Source organism: Esox lucius, chromosome 15 (assembly GCF_011004845.1).
Source record: "Esox lucius isolate fEsoLuc1 chromosome 15, fEsoLuc1.pri, whole genome shotgun sequence".
NCBI lineage: Eukaryota > Metazoa > Chordata > Actinopteri > Esociformes > Esocidae > Esox > Esox lucius.
In genome coordinates this window covers 14541802-14565518 of record NC_047583.1, presented here as the reverse complement: position 1 = coordinate 14565518, position 23717 = coordinate 14541802, and the positions used below count along the sequence as shown (strand labels likewise).

At 44.2% G+C, this 23717-nt stretch overlaps 1 protein-coding gene across 7 annotated transcripts in view; it reads left to right on the top strand.

Moving 5' to 3' along the window:
* The window catches only part of LOC105015706 (G patch domain-containing protein 2-like), a 30850-nt gene extending 11050 nt beyond the window's left edge, over positions 1-19800 (top strand). For 5 of the 7 annotated variants that reach the window (XM_010879051.5, XM_020054326.3, XM_010879052.5 and 2 more), the window contains 5 exons: positions 39-118; positions 225-320; positions 410-501; positions 4633-4718; positions 16155-19800. In XM_010879051.5, coding sequence (XP_010877353.2) covers positions 39-118; positions 225-320; positions 410-501; positions 4633-4718; positions 16155-16342 — 542 coding nt within the window. In that variant the 3' untranslated portion in view covers positions 16343-19800. The remainder of the gene's footprint in view (positions 1-38; positions 119-224; positions 321-409; positions 502-4632; positions 4719-16154) is intronic. The other 2 variants (XR_002197927.3, XM_020054328.3) reach the window with 2 other exon arrangements.
* The last annotated feature ends 3917 nt before the right edge of the window (positions 19801-23717 follow it).

Genomic DNA, 23717 nt, shown 5'->3' with positions numbered 1-23717 from the left:
GTTCCTATGGTCTGACCAGGTGTGGCTTGTTGTTGCAGGGTACCATGCCCGTCTGAACCGGTTGCCTAGTGTGGCGGCCCGCTGTATCAGGAAAGGCCGGAGGAGGCTGCCTAGCAAGGTGATCGCGACTCATTGCCCACGTGAACGGCTGCTAGAGTCTTAACACCCGTATTCAACAAGTTATGTGATCACGATTTTCTGTTCCACCAAATTGTGTGTTGCAGGACAACAGTTTGTCAGTGTCTGTGGAGAGGATGAAGCATTTCTCCCAGGACCCCTACCAATGGCTGCCGTCCATTGGAAAGCGAGACCGGAGCCAGGTACATCATTGTAGGCAATGAAGAAAACATTTCTATCTCATGCTGTGTTTTTGGCGTCTGGACCAACTAACTCCTGAATTGTGTTCCAGTTCAACCCTCTGTGTCCGTTAGCGGTTTATCCCATTGACATGGTGCAAGAAAGCTCCCATCGGAGATGCTCCTCTTCCATCTGCAAACCCAGGTAGGAGCGGCGCGCAGCACTCATTATTGGCAGCGTGGTTAGACTAAGCCTCTCTTGGGCCTACTGGAGCCGTTTAGCCCGTTCTGAAGCTCAATATATTGGCAGACATGGTTAATTCTCTGAAATGAACCAGTCACTAAACACAGGTTGTCTTCTAACCTATACACTGCAAATCAAAGTTTGGACCTCGGAGACGTGCGTGCGTTCAATGCGCGTGTAAGTGAGAACATTGGCCAAATCCTCTGAGTCAGGAGCTCCAGATGTGACCTTGTGACCTCCAAGCTCTGTGTGAAGGACACCCCATCCGGCCGGGGTAATGTTGGTAACATGGTTACGCTGTGCTTTTGCCGTGGCCTTTTCTGGTATTTAGAGTGGATGGGATGAGAAGGTCATGTAAGGATGAAGATATGGGTAGGAGCTCTTATCTGACCTGTGTAATATTAGCTGGAGTCTCATCACAGCCTCCTTTGACTGACGCCCCTCCAGGTACATTGGACCAACTGACCTTTGCTGTATACAATGGATAGTTGCAGTTAGATATACAACTCCACTAAATAATAAAAGTTATTTCTCAGACTTAGAATATATTAATGTCGGATCTTTGAATCGCAGTGTTTCTGAAAATGTTGAAAATATAAATTAATTCAAAAGTTTAGCTAGAAAGTTTTCGCTCAAAGTCTCTAGCTCCAAGTCAGACCCCGTACTGTTGGATCTGCGTGGGGATTGTTGGGGAGCTGAACAGCCATCAGTCTGTGACTCTTCCTCGCATTGTTTCCAGTTCCACAGTGCCTATTTACAGAGCATTCTTAATTCTGTTTCAAACTCTGTCGTTCTCTCCTGGGCTATTTCTGAAAGCCCTCCACCGTTCCTTGATGATGGGCAAAAACACGACTGCTATGAAAAGGCCAAACTTCTTAGAGCTTTCTTTTCTTAACTGGCCCTTTCTTCTCCACCTGAAAGGTTCCTTCAGATTCCCGTTTGAGGCATTGTGAATACTAATTTCTATCTATTAAAAAGCCCTCATATCCCTGCCATGCTCTCATTTGAATGCCGGACTCAGGGGAAGCCTCTTAATTCCTTTATAGAATTCAAGACCCTTCACTTCAAAAAGTATAAATCATACTCCCAAATGAACGGGGGAGAGTGGGGGATTGACGAGTGGTGCTCTGATGTGTCCCGTCGGACAGTACAAGCCTGAATTCATCTCCCCAAGCTGCTCAAATCCGTCCTCCGGTGAGATGGCTGATCAGTCCTTGTTGCTCCGTACGACCCAAACCTCAAACTGTCCAGACTTGCATAAACTTCATCAATATTGTTATATGGTGCATCAGCATGGAACAGTCAAGGTGGAGATCATAATCTGTCTCTGTAACGGCATCGGTGGTCGTTATTATTGCCTTAACTTAAATAATGAACGCCTTGCTCGTCGCTGTTAACTTTAGCATGTTTTTATTTCTTTTGCGTAACCTATTCCAATGATCAATTCCTACCACTGAGCTTTTGTGTGTCAATTCCATTTCTTTGTTTCAATATACCCTTGAAAGAGAAGTCTTTTGGTCTTATTATTAAAGAATAAACATCAGTCTTGGGCCTTGCGGTGGTTGAAATATTACAGCATTAATACAAGCTGTCATGTAGATAGCGACCAACAGGGATATGGAGTGTACTGGGTTGCATGTTATTGGCCATGTGAATAGGCACTAAGACTTTGGGATGCTGGCCATGTTGAAATGCAGAACTGCCTGCCACCTGAGCCAGGCACACTTAGGTTTTATCTATTGACTTCTTTTTTTTTTTCCTAAATGACATTTGCGCCACAAGATAAATCATAGTCTTACGCCACTCCTCTCCCAGTTTTCATTTTAATTGTGAGATCTTGGTGTCAGCAGTTAGTATATTGGTGTGAGTGGCCTATTGATTATTGATTTGCAGCTATTGATCGGCTTCCCAGGAGACTATGATCCTTTCTGATTCATTTGAATACCTCTATTCATCCTGAGATCCTGCTCTTACCTGAAGCACCATATACCCTAATGAAAATAAATGGCCATTTTGGTGCTGCTGCTTGTCTGGCTTCTTTTGATTTATTCTTTTTAATTGATATATCTGTTTTTGTGTGTGGGCACCAGAATTACAATGACCCTGTGTCACTGTCGTTTTCTTCTCTGGAGGGACCATGCTGCATTTCGGAGTATCTTCATATGACTCGCATGACCTGTACAGTTCAACACTGAGACTTTGTCTTGGATGTCCTCGATGTGTCTTTGGTTGTTGTTCCTCTGCTTATTGGGAATAGGTGTGTTATTGCTTTGTTCACCACAGCTCTGCTTTCCTAGCTGGGGACGCATCCAGTCCTGAAATCCAAGATTTTCCTCTCAGTGGAACTCTCCTTATTTAAATTTTGCATTGTATTGTTCCTTGTTCCTGTGGTAGGAAACGTACCATCAACAGAATTGTATAGATCGCTAAATTATATTGCGATTTTCTCCCAGTCAAACTGCCTCCCAGAAACACGTCTTAATGCCAACTGTCGCAAACCCACTTCCCAAATAGCTTTGTTTTGCACATTAAAGTACAATTTTGGCTGTGTTACTCAACAGCAACTTACTCAAACAGTTACAAATGATGGATGACAAACCTGTTACCAATGCCTTTTGGTTCCATTTTGGAATGAGTTGTCCCACTTAGCCTTTGATAATGGGCCAGCTAATGGTATTCTAATGTTTGATTAGCATGAGGCTGGATGTCCCCGTGGGCTTCTCAATATTAGCTGCCCCTCTGCCTAGAGCAGCAGCAGGTCCAGGGGAAGGAGCCAAGCCTCCCTCCCCTGGACCTTTCCCTCCAGGCTGCAGCCTGGGCCCCAGAGTGCCGACCCGATCAGGGCTCCTTGTAATGAGGGGAGAGATGGAGGGATGGGACCTCCATGCATTAAGGCCAAACGCATCAGGGTATTACTTTTAATATGGCGGGCGTGCCTCGTGAAATAATGCAACGTTTAAGCGCGGATCGATTTTGGAATTAAAAAGTTAGTTTGCAAAGATTTACTGTGGGGAGTTCAATGTCTGAGCTCTTTATCAGGGGTGCAAATGGCTGGTTATGTGCTGTCCGACAGAGGTACGATTGAGAGATCGATAGGCGTGTGATTTACTAACTGGAGTACAGGTAATCAATAAGTATAAAAGTAAATGAAATATGCATTACTGGGATTTTATTACAGGAGGGTAGCAGGGAGAGAATAACGGTCAAGCCATTTCTTTTTATACCTATTGATTATACAACATAGAGACTTGGCTCAAAGCGTTCCCCTCACAGCTCCCCGCACCCCCTCCTGCAATGCCATCATGTGATTTATAGGTGTTGAGGTCACTGAACACGCAGGCTGTTAGAAGGCAGCCATGACAGGGCCCTATCCTATCCTGTCTCGGGAACGCGTGTGGCCAGGGACGCTTAGGTGGTGGCTCAGGAGGCAACAGTTCCAGCGCTTCTGTGTTACTGGTCGTTCTTTGTTGTTTTGCACTGCGGAGAGTCATTTCTTTTAACAGATGTGTTTCTAAAAGTGCTTTTCAAAGTGGATGCGCTAGTGTTAAATTTGACTGATGCACACGTACGAACACACACACACACGTTTCGTTCTCAAACAGACACACACACACACACCGAGTCATCCCATCACATCGCCTGCTCTTGGTAACATCCATCCCCCAGCGATAGCAGGGACCTTGACCTTAACTTTACATCCCAGTAATCAGGGCTAGGAGGGGATGTAGGGGGCCCCTCCCTGTTTAGGGGCTCCTGACATATGACACAGGAGGTACACAGCAGGAGTAATTTGTTTATCTGTACCTGGTAGTGACAGAGACACACAACCCCTACACCTCCTTCTTTTCTGCTGATATTTCTGTTAAGATCTCAACAAAACCTTTGCAATTCCAGCTAGCAAAAACTGGGACCATGGCTGGATATTCCATAGCATTTTCTAGAAACGGATGCCCATGGCATAGAAAAACCGATATCTCATTTATTTCTCTTAAACCAGTTACCAGTCAAATGAACTAAAAAGGACAAGAGATTTCATAAAATGGATGTGGATGGATGTGAGGATACAGCTCTGTGTCTGTGTCTCTGACCCAGGCAGACCAACATCCATCTGGGACTGCTGTGCACAGGGGACATCAAGAGGCGGAGGAAGACCACGGCTGTCTCCGTAGCAACGTCAGGTACCTGCCGCCACGACTACCTTTTGACCCACTCTACATTGACTGTACCTCTCATTAGGACTGTGGCTTTATTACATGGCCTCCTGGCCATACATTAACCAAGTCTGCTTACAGGTAAACAATAGCGTCCTTTAGAGAACAACAAACCAAAACATGGTGCTACCAAGCAAACATTTACAGTGCTTGTCACAATTGTTTTAAAATAATTTTTCAAATGACAGGAACGGCAAAAATAGTCTATCCAGTAGACTGTGATTTCTTGTTATTAGCTGAGGGAAGGTCCAGTCCTGAGTAGTGTGCTGTGTTTATTGGTGGAGTAAGTCTCTGGGAGCCAGCCCGCCTGCCCGTCTGTCATGTGGAAGTAGTCTGGGGGAGGTGTGATGGGAAGCGGGTCGTATTGGAGATGGCACCCTGTTGCAGCCCCGTGGTCCGTTTGGGCTTGTAGGGCTGCCTTTTTTCATTAGACTGATGGCTCCGGGCCTGGCGTCTTTGCCAGATTGAAATCTGAATTGGTTTGTCCACCTCTTCTCCAAAGTCCCCTCTCGCTGCTCCGCCACTGCAGCCGCTGTTTGTCATTTAAATAACAAATGCTGGTGGTTCCCTGATTTAGTGAGGGGCGCTGGCCTCTGATGTATATTAATATTGCCGCACAGCGCACTGTACCGAGGTCCATCATTCATTTGGATAAAAGAGGTGGAATTTAAAAACAGCCAGTGCTTTACTGGGATACAGATTGCATCCATTTATTGCACTGAGTGATGGAACGGCCAGTGACTCTGTCCTTCACCTCCCCAGCTCACAGCCACTTCCCATAAAACTAAAAAAAGATTCACCCCTGGCCCTTAAAGACCCCCGATGTTCGCCATGTTATTCCCCATGCGGAGGCAGGCAGGATGGGGGATCCCTTCCACAGCCAGCCACTGGGGCTGACGCGGTGTTCTGAACATGTTTTCCAGGTCTTTTTCTTTATTCTCAAATGAAATCAGCTTAAAGAGAAATGTCACTCAATAGGTACACAGGCAACGGACAGTAGTTTTGAATGACACAAGTCGCTCATTCTTAATAATAATAATAATGGTTACTAAAAGGGAGCTTAAAAAATTCTTAATAGGCCTAAATTTATGAAAATGATCCCAACGTTTGTGTAGTGAAATTCTCAGTATTTTCTTGAGTATTTATTTTCCCCTTTCCCATGAGATGGGTTTTTCCTGGTTCTGGAGTCTGGTGCCCTCTGTCCACAGTGATTTATCACGCAGGGGATGTCATCCAGTGTCAGTTTCTGTGGCTGCGACTGGTGTGTATAAATCTTTACTTTGGCGCCCTACCACGGTATTCTATGCCTATTCGTATCACAGAAACCAGGAGATGCACAATGGCTTCTTGCAGTTTATGTGTAAATAAAAGTCAATAACAATATCCATTTTCATTTTTACTGATATGATCTATTCTTCATCCACATTCTTTCATCATTTAAATTCATGTTATTCCGAGTACACAATTTTGTTGCATTGTTTTTGCACTTGAATTTCTGAGGTCGAGAATTTCTTTAGACACGAGTGTTAGATTAGTTTGTCTGTTCTCCCTGAGTGTAGAAAGGCCATGTGTGAGTTGGAGAATTGAGTTGATTGTATTGTGGTTGCTTTTAAACTCTCTAATAAGGAGTGAGAATGGCCTGTAGTGGGAGGTGTCTCCCATGGTTCCTGAGGGAATTGCTAAGGCGGTACCCAGCTGTTGCTGTGTCCTCTATCATTTCACTTTTAACGCTTACCATCTTAAGTGTTGAAGATAGCTGTGAAAGAACTTATCAACCCAGGTATCTGTTTGTATTGGATGACCACTCCACTTCTCAGGCTCAAATTGGCCATTCTTTACACTTCTCACTGCCATCAATCTAACAATACAGAAGTCAACAACATCGTTACAAAAATCTTCAAAGAAAACGCCAATGCTTGGAATGTCCTGTGTGACCGATTACACCACCAGGAGTAATATAATTAGGATTTAATTTTTGGGGGGTTGATAATGTATTGATGTCCTTAATACATTATGTAGCCACTGTTCACATTATATAGCCACTGTTCCTTAGGTGCATGCTGTTTAGATATTGTCTTCAATTCTAGATTGAGTAAAGTGTAATTTTTTTTAACAAAGAGTGGATAACTGAGGGGAAGATGTATTGATTATTATTTTTACAAAAAGGTAGAAAAAGTTCTTTTATTTTTATTTTTTATATACATTCCTGCAGGGAACGATACCTACCGTACAGTGGTCATGTTTCATTTGGTTCATCTACATTTAGCATTAAACAGAATTAATTGTATAGCATTGGCAGGGATAAATCAGTAGGCCTAAAGATCCTGATGGATTTTAATACCCTTGTCTTTTTTCGCATGCAGATTAATTAATTATTCAAATTCCTCCCCTCCTCCGCTACCTTGCACAATGCCCTTCATCTCTATTTGAAATAAGGGACGAGGGAGGATGCTAAGCATTGACTCACACACCTACAGTCCACCCTCCACCACGTTTAAGGTTATGCATATATCCTGTGCCCTGTAAGTCACACCTTGCTTTTAGGTTGCAAAGAAATCATTTAAAACAATTCCATGGTTTTAGTTGTTCTTTATAATCTTTTTTTCTCTGTGTAAACCATTTATTGCGTATTTTTCCCGACAACCAACATTTGTGGATATCTGACCCTTCAACCCTCCGGAGCCGCTTGGCATGTAACAGCCTTCCATTCTATCACGGGACCCGAGCGGATGTCCATGGCAGGTCCAGCCACCAGCCCCCCCGCGCGCCCCTCCCTCCCCCCGCCCGCACGCCAGCCTCCCTGCCCCTCCATCTCGGTGTGTCTCCTTGGTGGAGCCGGAGCGGGGTTGTTGTGTGACAGATCACCTGCGTCTGAGGGCCCTGCGTGTTCCTGCCCGCCGGTCCGGCCCCCTCTCATTAATGCCCAGGCTGGTGTGAGGGCCGTGTGGCAGCACAAGACAAATAACGGCACCACTCAGCCATCACTTTTGCTGACAGAAATGCAGCCCACCGCACAATCTGGCCCTCTCCCGCTCCACTCAGCTCCCCTCTGGCGTCCTTCAAAAAGCCCACCTCCGCCCTCCTGCTCCTGCCACTACCACCACTCCACCAAAGTTTCAGGGTGGAGTCGCTGTTGAGATGAGCCGAACATGCCTGAGTTCGGGGGGGGGGGGATAATAATTTTTCAGGTCTCTGAAACATCCATGTGTCGTGTTCTCCCCACTGTCGTTCTTTTAACTGGTTCTGGACCCTAATATTACAGAGGAGGAAATATCTCCATCTAAAGTTCCAGAGGGTTCTCTGCATCTGTTTAGTGTGTTCTTCTCTATAGGTTATTTAGCTTAGATTCAGCTCATCCTCCATAACATGACTTGCCAGTGTGCTGCTGAATGTGCTGCTGCTCTGATTCGATCAACCTGATAACGTAACCTGCATCTCATCTTCATATTTCTGATCATCTAAGATTAAACGGCCAAAATGAAAACCCAGCAGCCATTTGATTGATAATTCAACATAGCCCATGGCCTACAAAGACAGCCAGGCTGTTGAAAGTAGTGTTATCTAACTCAGGCATATGTATAGTAAATACTAGAATGCAGTCCAAGCAGTAGGCTCATTTTATTTCTAGCTTCAACATGTTTGAAGGGGAGAAACAGAATTAGATGTAATCTATAAAACCATTTTAGTCAACTTCTGTCAACTTCAGTAAGATACATTTTCACACAAAAGCCAATAGGATATTGTGGCTAATTGAGCATAACATAGCTTAACATTTTTAAATTTTCACAGAGAATTAGCTTTGATTTCAGTGATGTTGCTTAAAGTAGCCTTTATGTGATGTCCCATGCAGGTCTGCAATTCTTAAAAAGTGTTCACATACTTATTTTTTCTAACCTAATATCCTTATTTTCATTGTGCATACAGAGAGTTAGACAATGGGCACTACCCCATGTCTATTATGATTTGCATGTTTAAGCCTGTCTCAAAATACAACCCTGTCCGATAAATCATGAATGTGTGTAAAAAGCTTTTTAAAACGGCCTGTAATGGACTTTGTAATGACTTAGATTTGGCCTTCACTGTCTGAAGATTTCTACTTCTATGATCCGGTCTCAACCATTGCTGGCTCTAGTCTTTTGGGGGCCCTAAGCAAAATTTAATTTGGGGTCCCCTATTGGTTGGGGGCTCCCTAGCAGTCGGAGGGACCCCTAGTGGTCGTGTTGCTTATGCTTGGAGCTGGCCCTGGGCTCAACCAAAAACAAAATGACTCAATCTTGCAGTTATATTTTCTTTGTTGCATTTGAATACAAACATAAGAGAGAAATGTTGGTCTGTCGTGTATGGTGTTTACTATAGGGCAAAGTTGGTATAATTTGAATGCGCTGGTTGACATTTCTTCTGTCTGACAGTCCTGGAAGAGGTGTGGTGCGATGCACATGTGCAGCCAGCGTAGTGGGAATTTTGATCATAGGCTATGTTGTTTATTTTTTAATGGTCCATCAAATAGCCCCAAGGTTTTATATTTGGTTGTTTATCTCAGATGATCAGAAATATGAATCAGAGACCTATGCTAGAAAGGTGGGCTACATTATCACATGATCAAATCAGAACAGCACTGGGAGGAAGACATTCAGCAGTAGATGATAAGTAATACAAAACAGGTGGGACGTGCTGTAATAACTAGGCTACTGTACGTTAAAAGCACATAGAGAATACATACATACATTTGCAGAATGTAATCGACCTGTGCAAAAACCTCTGGAAAAAAATACTCTTCTAAAGGTCAGAGGCAACAGACATCTGCAGCCACGACCTTTCGTAAAAATAATTTGATTTAAATGTCCTTCTGTGGTCCAGTGTAATGGATGGAATCTTGAGTGAATGGGTGAAACACACAAAGGCTAATGATTAAAGACCAGTTCTGTGCTATTCATTTAACTGTGGGAATCAGCAGGCCTATTACTGTCAATGTGTAATTAGCTGATTAATAAACAGGGGGGGGGTGGTTCCAGGAAGTGCAGTAATGATTGTTTTTAAACAGCCTCATGTGAGAGTTATTAACATGCTAAGATGTTTCCATTCACCTGATCGTTTCACAAATACAATGTAGTTTTATGTAATTCTCCCGTTGGCACAACATGTTCATTCAGTCAGTGTCGTAAGTCACCAAACTCAAACTGTTCACCTATTTATACCTTACCTCCTGAAATGAAAACATATAAAATCAGACTTTTTCCAGCTTAATTTGTCCCACAGAAGACCTGTTTTACCACAAAGATCACTGCGAACAAATCCTGCTTTGTAGCCTAGGGATTCTTGACAGTATGCGTAAACTGGACCTACTTTGGCTTCAGTCTTTACTTGGACAATCGATGAAGCGACAACAGTGGAACCACCAAAAACAGCAATTGTTGAGTCTAAAGCGAAGAGGGGCATGGACACACGCCTGCGCCAGTGCATGTGTGTGTGGGCACGTGTCTGTGTACGTGCATGTGCACCTGTCTGTGCACATATCTGTGTGTGTACTTCTATGAAAATGTTAGGGTTTGGCTGTCTAGATTTTCATACTGTTAACGCAACCTTCCTCCATACCCGAATACATGGTGTGGTGTGAACGTGCCCTCTCCCATATCAGTGTAGGACCAATGCTGCACTGAGAAGCAGCAGGCCCAGAGCCGCTACACGGGGCCCTTGAACGCTGCCCGGCTACCAGCCCATGACAAGGCACAGAGGCCTCCAATCAAGCCCAGTCAGTGGAAGGATAAAAGGGCCCCCGCAGGGCAGCTCCGGGGAGAGAGGGGTTGGAGACATACTGTAGTGCCTGAACTTACTGCTCCTGCTCTGCCCCTGCCATGACGGAGATGCTGGTAGACAAGTAGTGCTGAAGTTGCTAAGACTACGACCGACTGCACCGATACGCCCACAACTGCCCCCATGAGTCCGCCCATGATACAGCCTTCTCACGTTCACCCAGGTGTTCTGTGGTAAAGTTTTTTTGGAAGATGTGGGCCAGCATCTCAGTTCTGTCAGAGACGGCTGCTACCAGCCTAAGATCCGACCTGGTGCCAGAGTACTGCTCATAAGATGGGCTTTTTGCATCATGTCCTCCGTAATCCCATCCGATGGAAGATGTCATTTTGTCCCCTTCCTCACTTAGGAGCATTCAAGCCAGCTCTGTGACCTGGCGCCAACCCCTAGTTTCAGAAGTTATTCATTGTAATCCTTAGTCTGTATCAGCAGAACCCTAGTCTTAACTGAATTGTTTCTTCTGGAAGACTGTAATAACTTCTCCATGTCAGACTTGACTTGAGCCGTTTGAGTCGGTACGTGTGTGGATTTGTGTTTGTTCCTCGCAGCCCCAAGGAAGTTTTAGCCTCAATCAAATTTTGGCACAATGTGTTTAAACATCAAGTCCTGCCCGAGGCCACCGGCAAGTGTGTTGCGAGCTGGTATTTGCCCATGAACCTTTCAAAGTGGTGCTGCGCCCCTAACCGCTTTCAACGCAACCCGGCACAACAGTCTATCCACTGTTAAAATCGTAGGAAGCCATTTCAGGATCTGACTGATTGTGCCTGTCTTCCACCTGCTGTAATGTCCAATCTCAGCAAGCCCACATTCTAAATGGATTCCACTAGCGTTCTATGGAAAACCCCATCTCTACATAAATCCATTTCATACCCAGCACCCTATACCCTTTTTCTGTAACCTTTCCAAGGAAAGTAAATGTGGCTTCGGAGCCAGAAAGATGGTAAATATCAGCTGGCCATGTAGCTAGCTATCATTTTAGCTGTTAGATAACTAGGTAAGTTTCATTTTGACTTGCAGTATTGGCTAGATTGATTGAAGTACTCATTTATTCAGTTACCTAGCATAACTTTATCTAGCACAAAGTGCAACAAGCTGCTTAAGTGGTACCAGCCTAGGGTACTGTTAACTATCCAGCCATCCTGTAACTCCCTACTAACAGGAATTTAGACTGTCTTAGCTGTGCTATTTGTTCCTATTCCCATAATCTTAACTATTTGCAATGTGTATTTTGCAGCCAATGCTTTGCTCTGATGTTATCCTCAGTCAAAAGCAAGGCATCTGACATTTCTTTGCAAAATGAAAAGTTGCTGAAGACATTGCATGTACAAAAAGATTGTTAGTAAAATGTTCTGTACTACGGCAGCAATATAAATGAACTGTAGGCCTGGACCGCTGAGGGAAAGTCCACTGTGTTCGTCTTACTTGACTAATTCAGCAGGGTGAGTCTGAGCCGGAAGCGGGGGGACTGTCAAAGGGATGTCAGGGACAGTAGGCTTTATGACAAGGTGAGTGATAGAAATACAATAGAATAGGCCTCTAAACCTGTTTAATGCGTTACGTGTTATGGGGTCCTGTGTTACAGCCTGTCTGTTGTCGGAACTAGTGGCCTATAATCTGTTATTCTCATGTCATTTACATATCTTGCATTTAGTCTATTGTGTTTAATCGTATTCTGAAATACAGAGCTATGCACTTTTAGTGAGTTCCAGAATGATTGGACCCCTTGGCAAAGAAGAGCAAGAAAAGCTATAAGCTACAAATGGGATTCTTGTTTATTATAATTATACGCACAAAATATCTCAATCAAATTTTTAAATGTGGTAAAATGTAATCTAGTTAATTGCAACAACATCTAGAAAACTCCAGGGGTTGATATTTACAGGTGCTGGTCATGCAATTAGAATATCATCAAAAAGGTGATTTATTTCAGTAATTCCATTCAAAAAGTGAAACTTGTATATTATATTCATTCATTACACACAGACTGATATATTTCAAATGTTTATTTCTTTTAATTTTGATGATTATAACTGACAACTAATGAAAATCCCAAATTCAGTACCTCAGAAAATTTGAATATTACCTAAGACCAATACAAAAAAATGATTTTTAGAAATGTTGGCCAACTGGAAAGTATGAGCATGTACAGCACTCAATACTTAGTTGGGGCTCCTTTTGCCTGAATTACTGCAGCAATGCGGCGTGGCATGGAGTCGATCAGTCTGTGGCACTGCTCAGGTGTTATGAGGGCCCAGGTTGCTCTTCAGCTCTTCTGCATTGTTGGGTCTGGCGTATCGCATCTTCCTCTTCACAATACCCCATAGATTTTCTATAGGGTTAAGGTCAGGCGATTTTGCTGGCCAATTAAGAACAGGGATACCATGGTCCTTAAACCAGGTACTGGTAGCTTTGCCACTGTGTGCAGCTGCCAAGTTCTGTTGGGAAATGAAATCTGCATCTCCATCAAGTTGGTCAGCAGCAGGAAGCATGAAGTGCTCTAAAACTTCCTGGTAGACGGCTGTGTTGACCTTGGACCTCAGAAAACACAGTGGAGCAGCACCAGCAGATGACATGGCACCCCAAACCATCACTGACTGTAGAAACTTTACACTGGACTTCAAGCAACGTGGATTCTGTGCCTCTCCTCTCTTCCTCCAGACTCTGGATTTTATTTTAATCAGAGAACATAACTCAGCAGCAGTCCAGTCCTTTTTGTCTTTACCCCAGGTGAGACGCTTCTGACGCTGTGTGTTGTTCCAGATTGGCTTTACACAAGGAATGCGACAGCTGAAACCCATGTCTTGCATACTTCTGTGCGTGGTGGTTCTTGAAGCACTGACTCCAGCTGGAGTCCACTCTTTGTGAATCTCCCCCACATTTTTGAATGGGTTTTGTTTCACAATCCTCTCCAGGGTACGGTTATCCCTATTGCTTGTATACTTTTTTCAACCACAGCTTTTCCTTTACTTCGCCTCTCTATTAATGTGCTTGGACACAGAGCTCTGTGAACAGCCAGCCTCTTTAGCTATGACCTTTTGTGTCTTGCCCTCCTTGTGCAAGGTGTCAATGGTCATCTTTTGGACAGCTGTCAAGTCAGCAGTCATCCCCATGATTGTGTTGCCTGCAGAACTAGACTGAGAGACCATTTAAAGGCCGTTGCAGGTGTTTTGGGTTAATTAGCTGATTAGAGTGTGGCACCAGGTGTCTTCAATATTGAACCTTTTCACAATATTCAAATTTTCTGAGATACTGAATTTGGGGTTTTCATTAGTTGTCAGTTATAATCATCAAAATTTAAATAAATAAACACTTGAAATATATCAGTCTGTGTGGAATGAATGTATACATTATACAAGTTTCACTTTTTGAATGGAATTACTGAAATAAATCAACTTTTTGATGATATTCTAATTTTATGACCAGCACCTGTATGTATTGTAGAGAGTAAATGCATTCTTATGGTAATATGTACAAATCGTTTGTTTGCATGGAGGTGGTGGTAAATTTAATTTTTGTTTTTGTTTATTTCAGGTCAAGCTGATGAAAAACAATTACGTTCTCGTAAACAATTACATTTTCTTTTGCTACTCTTGTCCAAGAGTCCAACATTTCTGGAGTGTAATGTTGTACGTGAGACCACCATGATATGAATAGATCGGAACTACTGTTGGAATGCCCTGCCTGTTTATCTGACTGAACTGTGGTCAGTTGAACAAAAAATCTATGTCAAAATAGTTAATGAGCAAACTAATGTGTGTAGAACTATACAAACAATATGCAATTGACCTCTGTGACATTAAACAGAATTTCTCTTAAGGCTGTGATTCCTAAAAAAATTTGTCCAGATAAATACAAATTATGTTTTTAGAATCTGTCAACTCTGTTGGCAACTTTTTGAATCCATCAATTTTGGTTGACCTGTAAAGATAACTGTTATTGTCAGTATTATTACAAAAATTGTAGTCACTGCTCTGCAACATGCAGTATGCTTTAACTATGTATGTGCTATGCATGACCTAAGGGAAACTTGTTGCATTATGTTCTGAATATAGAAAGCAATAGTGAAAGTAAAACTTGCAGAGTGGATGTGAGAGTTTTAATACTCTGTTGCTGTAATTTTTCTAAAGGTGGTAGCAAATCAGGGACATCTTTAACATAATGTCAAAAAAAAGTTCAATTAGATGAATATTTATGCATTCCACTGGACAAAGGCTGTGCAGCCAAATACTAGCTTGAGGTGCCTATTCATTTATTTAAAGGGATTATTTATTTCAGAACTAGTGAAATATTTTGAATGAATTACAAAGTTGCAAGGGTGTGTACTGGATATATTTGGACATCTTTTTTTGACTTGCTCTAATTGATAAATGTTCATTAACATGATGAAATATCTGAAATACCCTCCATTTGGAGCCACCCAAACGCAGTATTTTGATTTGCTCAAATCAAAAGATGACAAATTCTGTACCTCACTCAGTAAGTCACTCCCATAGAATTATACCTTCTCTCCCAATTTTAAACAGTGGGTGTGCAATGCAAATTATGCTCTGTGCGCATCAGCTTGGGGTTGAGGTTACACTGGGAGGGATCTCAGGCCATTCTTCCATACGGAATCGTTCTAGATCCATGTTATCCTTTGTCGGCTCTTATAAAGTACTCTTCAATTAAAATCAGTAGGTTTCAGTAGGTTTCTAGTCGAGAGACTTTGATGTGCATATCTATGGAGCTGAATCCATTTCATTTGGACTGAAAATTGATTCATGTAATAAACAACACTGAAAAATGTGATAGATGAGAAGTCAGCTCCTGATCAGTTACAGTGAAATGCCGTGACAGTGTGTACATGGTGTCACCTATTCCCCAGGCATTATCAAGTAAGAAAAGAACACATTTGGATTCATAATATCTTTGACCAGGTTTAACCTGAGACGTCAAGTGTTTGGGCTCAACCACAGCAACAGTTAGTCATCATTCCCTCCAGAAATATTAATCAATTATCTAGCCCGCCGGATCAGTTTGGGGAAGAAGTCATCTGGAAAGAGGCACAAGCAGATATAATGGGAACGAGCAAAAGCACATGCCAGTGAATGCTGTAATGCCTAATCCTTTGAGACAGCCCAGAGCCACAATGTCACTTTTAGTTTCTGTGTCCTCTGCTCCTGCCCTGCCTTTCACAACGTCTGTGTGGTTGCCGCTAACTTCTGGAGAGACTAACACACATTGATTTATTAATGGAAACAAGGGCAGATATTAGAAACTGCGCTGGTTTTAGGAATGTACATTTTCAGGGGAATAAATAAAAATCCCATTGTATTTAAGATGATTAAAATAATAGAATGAAGAGTTAAGTTCACATGAAGACACTGTAGTACTATATAAAAATATAGGTCTCACACATTTAAAGCGCGTGTTATAGGATCATCAGATTGCATGAGATCACTTGACCATAACATTTATAGTGGTTGGTCTGTCAAGGTGTATGATGATCCCCCATTAAATAAACACATGAATTGCTCTCATTGAGTTATAAAAGGTTACAAGGGAAACTCCAAACACATGTTTACATGTTTTATTTGTTTTCATTCTGCCCTGCAGTGTGCGTCCCCTTCCATAAGGACGGCCTGGGAGAGGCAGAGGGATGCAGCAGGGACACCGTCTCTTCCTCCACATCACTGAGCATGGAGTCTGAAGGCCCCGCACCCCCCACATCTGACAAGCAGTACTTCATAAAGCCTGGGACTTTATTTAGATCCAGCCCCCAGAGGGAACAGGAGGAGGACTGAGGGGCCGCATCACATTCCCACCCCACCCCAGCTGGAGGGAGTATCGGAGAGGGAGTGTCGGAAACGCCTGCGGTGGTTGTACAGAGTGGGGTGTGTCAGGAGCAAAAATGCACAACGTGTCGCTGCTCTCCGAATAAACAGTGTGCTGCTGGATCTGGTCTCTCCAACCAGCATTTAAAGATGAAAAAAGGTTAATGCAATCAAGCCCTGTTAATCACTCCATAACCAGCCATTTTCTGGAAGATGAAGGCAGTTTGAAGAGCCTCCTTGTCTTGCCACTCCTGACTGCATGACCTGCCAAGCGGGTCTTCCTGTTTCTTCAATACACAGTATCCAGGTCACCTGCCCTTTACTCAGACCCGACAATTATGTCTTCTTTGAGCTGCCCTGCATTTCTCAGCAGGGAATTATGGTCAGGGAGGTTTGCTAGTGGTTTGGAGAAGTAGGAGCAACAGGTCTGTTCTGCAGCATATATATAAACTGACAGAAGAGGATCAGAAAGTTCCGCTACCCCATGCTGGTGCAAGGTTCAGAGAGGTGACCACCAAGAAAGAGCAGTTCTCCTATTAGCATGGATTTGAAAAGCTACACTGACTACAAAACCACTCATTAGCACAACAGAGAGGGTCTGTGGTTGGTTCCTTGGAGGGGCCTCTTTTATCCCTTCAGCTTACCTTCCATATTCAAATTTCACAACGCATTCAAGTTCAATGCACAATCCATTTTAAAAACCCGGGTTTTTAGGAGGGAGAGCGCTTGTTTTGTGACTGCTCGGGCTGCTGGAAGGGCGTGCGGGTGGAGGAAGTGGAGAGGAGGGAGGTAATCAACGCTAATCTCCACTGCGTTTCAAGTGGCACGTGGAGAGGAGCCCTGGTGACTGTAGCTGGGATGCTGGGGTTTGACGGGCAGCCCTGGCCTTACCTAGCCATTCGCTCCAGATCAAAAGGCTGTGCCGGGGGCACAGGAACATCAGTGGTTATAGCGTTCACTAACCACATGGTACACGGCTCCACAAGCCCTGCATTAGCGAGCACAGGGTTCTCTGCCATGCCAGTGTTCCACCCGATGACACATCCCAGTCACCCGATGACACACCCCAGTCACCCGATGACACACCCCAGTCACCCGATGACACAACCCAGTTACCCGATGACACACCCCAGTCACCCGATGACACACCCCAGTCACCCGATGACACACCCCAGTTACCCGATGACACACCCCAGTCACCCGATGACACACCCCAGTCACCCAATGACACATCCCAGTCACCCGATGACACATCCCAGTCACACGATGACACATCCCAGTCACGTGAGACTCACAATCACTTTAACCAATGTCTGAGTGCTCTTTTTAGATCTGATAACTTAGTTATGACGACCAATGTGGATATGGAGGAAGGTATTGATTTATTGGTTTATCAGTAATACGATACAGGAAATTAAGAGGTGTTTGCTCACAGAGGACCCAAAGTGCATTTGGCTAGATAACAATGTCTCTAATGCAGTATAACAAAAACTGGGATAATTTTTGACTGGCCACGGTGCCCGGTAAAAACATGTATTTTTTTAATACTTCAGCCAAAATATTTGAAAATTATTAGATGCAGGTCATGTGGACTTGTCCCAGTGTTTGTACGTTTGTGTGTGCAGACATTAAGACCAACCCAGCCCTGGAGTACCCATCCATGGGTAACTGAACACAGAGGTACTCCCAGGGAATCCCAGCGCTGATGGATCACAATTTAACATGTCATATCAGAATATGCTAATGCCCGCCCTGGAGAGGTCCCTGTCGCTGATTCTTTTTCCTTCACTCTGTGTTTTTGTGCCTAAGGAACTGACACATGGGGAAACAAAGTTCAGATCAAGTTTTGTCAGGGGAAAGGCCTTACCTCCCTCCCTCCATAGTAATTAGTGTTCACCGTGGTGATGTCTTAGCCAGCCAACCTCCAAAATAAATTTCCGATGGCCAGGCAGGCAGGAAGTGGAGAGAGAGAGCGGGTACGTGCATCCAGTCAATTGCCCTGTTACAGTTAAGGAATCCAGCGGGCTGGTACCACTCATATTTCATCCTGGGTAAAGATTACCTGTCAGGCCCACGGGAGATGTATTGATCTGTTTTGCTTTTTCCGGCAGCAATCACCTGACAAAGGCACCTAGGAGGCGAGTGAATGAGTGATGCCCAGCCCATGTCCTCCAGTGAGGGGCTTCCATGAGTTGGTCACCAAACAGGGGATGGGACTGGGGGGTGGAGAGGAGAGATAATGTAGTCATAAACTCTTCATGAACCTGCTCCCTGAGCGAGCAGGACAGGTCCACATCTCCATAGGTCATCAGTGAACACATTGTCTGGGACGCTTTTTTTGATCAGTTATATTTTCCTCCCCCCATAAAGTATTAATTGATGTCGGAAACACAGACATTACATATGCTGATTGCTGGCGTAGCTCTGGTGTTGGGTTGCCTCTGTCAGTCCCTGCTGACAAATAGATTTTGTGGGTCACCGAGGTTGGCTGTTGTGGAATTGCCTCTTGAGAATGGCATTAGTGATCCCATCAACAGGAACTGGAATGTTTAGAAGTGATCTGTATTGTTTGTTTCTTGGTGTTCAGGCACTAATTTATCCACAGGATCCCAGTACTTCTGGTTGGTCACAGGTTCTGTCCTGAGTCAGTGGGTTCGGTACTGCACTATCAACAGTCAACATTATTGTACATTATCCATCCTGTATTCTTGGCAGCTTGAAGAGACTGCTATTTTTGCCTTCTTCCATGGATTTCCAGAATGTTGATACCCTCCATGAAACCTTAAATGTAAACATAGTGTTGATTACATTGCACTCATATTGTATGCTATAAAATACAAAGGTCCATGGATAATGGTATATAGATGTGTACAGTATTAAGTATGTAATCCCAATTACTTCGATGCTAAGTGCTAAATGAATATACTGTCTTCATTAAATCTGCAGTTTTTGTTACAAGGATTTGCAACTATATCACTTTGACATCGTTGTAGGCAGCTATCCCATATGACAAATAGCATCTTATCTTGTAAGCTGTTATCTTTATATTTCCAAGCATGCCTTTCCTAATTGCTATGAAATGTATCTATGGAGAATTGTTATTATTATCCTTAGAAAGCCTGTGCTGAGTGTTTTTTCATGTTAGATTGCAGTATTTATGTAGTTGTTAGATAAACCTATGTTATTCTGTATTTATGCCAGTTTTTTCATCCCATAGTGAAATGTTCAATTTAGATGAGAAAAGTTCTAGTAAAATGTAATAACAGTAAGAAATTATGTACTGTGTAATCATAAGGTAATCATAGTGTATATTAATGGGCATTGTCTATCACTGTCTGTCCTCAGCACTCAATGTTCATGCCTTTCAAATGTATTCATCCCAAAGCCTAGAACTGACTTTGTGTTCATTAAATGCATTCTTAATCAAATCCATGTTGCAGTATTTACGCAGTGTAGCTCTTTTTTCAACTGTCAAAGTAACTCACAGAGTATTGTAGAAAAACATAAAACTAGTACCAGGATGAGCCCCTAATATCCTTTAACTTTTCAGAATTAGAAGTGAGCAAATGTAGCTGTGGCTGATTCCAAAAAAATTGTACAGTATATTCTATAAAATGCACTTTGTCTTGAATATAGAGATTAGTGTGGCATTTGGGAATCAGACCTTTGTTCTCCTGTTAGTGATATAGGAGAATGAAATATAATTATTCATGTAATAAACAAATTATTCAGACCAAAAACATATATATATATACACTTTTGTGTTACGGCAGGAAGCAGTAACAATTTGTAAAAACCCCAATTTGCCCATCTCTCTAGTCATTGTTAATTAAACAGTGGCTTTTAGATTACTGTGACAGAAGAAATACTCTGCTGGCTCTTTGTGGAGTTTATCAATAGGTCCCCCCACTGTTAATCTTGTGTTTGGGTGGTGAAAGAGTCAGAAGCAGTCAGTTCGCCATGTGCTGAGGATATAACACTTCTCTGCTGCTCACCAGTGGTCCAGCGTTACAAATCACATCATCAGCTGTCTGAGCACCCACACCCACCTCTTCTCCACCAGATTGATGGCCGAATGGAGGAAAAATCAATGGTTTCCTCTGGTCAGAAGGCGCCTGCTCTGTCATGTTTAGGAGTTTGATGTGCGCCGCTCCACAGCTTTCCCTAGCCTGGCGCTTTCTCCTCTCAGCTCTGAATGAAAGCAGTGTTTGAACACTGACAGGGAACTGAGTGGATTCTCTCCATTTCCCTAATTGCCAGTCTCTGTCCTCCGTTCTCTCTGCCCATTTGTTTGCTAGGTCGCCCTCTAATAGCCACTGTGGGTGCTGTTGGGTCAGAGGAGCATGACCCAGGGAGGAGTGTGTGTAGGAGGCTAGTAAAGGTTGGTTTAGAGGGCTGGCAGACTGTCATGGCAGCTTCCCTCGGAGGTGACCCTTTGATTGACTAACAGCAGTCTGTTTCTCTGCGCTAGGATAGCCACCCACACAGCAGCTGTCTGGCCTCTATCAGTCCATCCTTATCGCCACTGTTCCACAGAAGTTCGCTGGAATAAACAGGCAATTGTCTCTTCGCGGTTCCTATAATAGTGAATTACAATATAACGCATTTGTGTACTGATCTTATTTTTTTTCTTTCAACTGCCACTGTTCGTGTCGTGGTTCCGACTCTTACAGTGTAAACCTGAGGTGCTTCCAGGACAGACTGTGAACTTAGTTTTATTTGTCACGTGCCTTCAGAGAGCGACTGGGCCATTCGTTCCTGCTGTTCAGTGTCTGTGTATCGGAGCAGATCCCAGGGCATCCGCTGGCCCCGCCTGCCTTCCTCTCAGCTTCCTTACAATAGCACCATTTCTTTTCATTTCTCCTGGCATTCTAATCAGAGCATTACGAGCTCCAGCGGGTGAAGTACGCAGAAAGTTGTGTTTCCTGACAGCCAATAAAAACCTTAATCTCCACGATTCAAGTGGGCCATTTAAAAAAAAAAAGACTAACTAGCGCTATCAGTCAGGCCACCCCACCCCCCCTTCTCTTTTTCTTTAATGCCCTTTTTTATTTAATATATTGCCCATGAAAAATGAGAGACTCCCGCTTCGGCGTGTAGATATTTTGTTGCTGATGATGCGAGACGAATTTCCATCACAGCTTTGTTTCCAGCGGGTGAGCGGATAATCTTTTACAGCGCAGGGAGGGAGAGCGCCGCTCCCATCAATCTCCGGGGCTTATGGCTGCTGCGTGGTTGCATTACCCAACCAGAACCCCGGCCCGCCGTGCACCATGCTGGCCCACCCGGGGTCAGGGACCCGGCAGGGGAGCGGCCCGCTCAGGACCCATCTGGGCTCCTCTGATGGACCTGGCCCCTGAGAGCCCACCTCCCGCCCCGCCTCCCACCCCACCTCATTCTGCACAACAGCGGCTCACTTCTGTTCCATTACTCCTGTCATTGTTATTATGTCATTTTTCTAACAAGCTAGTCACGTCTGAGAGAGCAGTAATGTTTTCCTGCTGACAGCCTCGGTGAAACCACAGTCTCAGCTGCTCTCGTTGCCCCGGTGGCGGGCGGGACGGCAGCTCTGGAGGTTTTACTCCATTGGCTTGTACCAGTTCGTGTTGTGTGTTGTGGAGCAAAAGGTCCTGTTTGAGTGGTGGCATCCTGCCCAGTGTGGTCCCCAGATTTGTTCCCATGGTAGCACGGTGCCTAGCAGGCGTGAAGCAGCATCTCTCCCACTGGCCTCCACTTCTTCGCACCCCACTGCCCTGCCTCTTGCCTGCTAGCCAGCCAGCCCGCCTCCCTGCCTGCTTTCATGCTTCCCTCCTTGCCCGTGGAGACGCCGCCGCTCTGATTGACAATAATGGGAACTGGCAGAATCGATGGGAGACAAGAGAGGGGCGCGTGTGTGAGATTCTCCCTGAGCTCCCAGTCACAGACCAGGGGCTCTGGCACGGCTCACCTGTCATCCCCGCACCTCCCTGGATTAAAGCCTGTGACAGGGGGCCGGGCTGGAGAGAGGCTGGGTACTTGTCATTGTCACTGACAGCATGGAAATGGAGCCTCTCAGGTACACTTACATGTCTTCCTACCCGGCTAGAACCAAGCAAGAGACAGATGCTTGCTTTACTGTTTACCGTGGTGAGGAAAACATTGGCAATCACACTGGCAATCATTTCTCCAAATACATTTTCCTTTAGAACATATATTGAATGCCATTCAAGCAGCTTCTATCTTAGGTGTCATTGAGGAGAAACGATTGCCAATAGGATCTAATATCCAGATAAATTAGATGCTTACCGCGCTCCAAATGATGGAATAGTGAGCGCGCGCGTGTGTGTGTGTGCTTGTAGCAGAAAGACTGCAGGTGCAGTGACAGGGGGCACTCCATTCTCTAATTGATCGGCAAAAGATGCACACGAAGAAGACGTTAAAGCAAAATGAAGTCATAACAGTGAATTGAGACATTTATTAGGTCAGACGAAAGGCCCTCAGAAACGTTGAGATTGTTTATTGATTTTTGTGTTTTGGCTGGCTGCGCCGGAGTAATCACCTGTGCTGCTGCAACTGGAGCTAGCGACCAGCCCTGGGCCTGGTGGGACCCTGGACTGAGAGATCCGCCCAGAGTGAGACACCAGGACAAAGCCAAATGACCATCCTTTCACCTGTCCCATAAAGCCCAATTAGCCTTGTCCAACAGACCAAAAAAAGAAAGAAAAAAGAAAACGCACCTTGAGTTCTGGGATAATAATATGTTTTTTTTCTTCATGTCAGCCATTTTGTGGAGATGTATATACATGTGTGGATCCTTGTGAGCTTGTGAAGACAGTCTGTTGTTCGTGTGCTTGACTAATAGAGGGGGGTTCTCCTCCCTCAGGGGATGTTTTGAGGTCTCTGACAGACGGCATCTTCAGGCTCTGCTTGACACCAACAGGTTGTACATTGCTTTTTGTGTGTGAGGGTGTGTGTGTGTGTGTGTTAGTTTCTGCATCTGCATCTTAGTGTACTGGGAAAGCATTTAATGTAAATTCTCAGTTGCAGTCACAATGCCCAAATGGTAAATTAAAAGGTTTAATGAAAGCAGTATGTGGGCATGGGTGCATGGCTTCGGTATGAAATTGAAACCAGCACGAATGAAGGAAACACATAGATCACAGAAATAGCAACTGTTCACCGTATCATCGTATGAAAGCCTTAGACGGGACCTGGGCGGGCAGAATACAGGGGTGCGGTGAAGATAAGAAATCCGACGATTTCACCCCGTCACCCTGGCTGCTGGGCTGAACGCGGTGAGGGCTGCCGGGGGCCGGTGAGTGTTAGGCAGAGTTCAGCCATACTCGTGACATCAATCTGCCTGTTC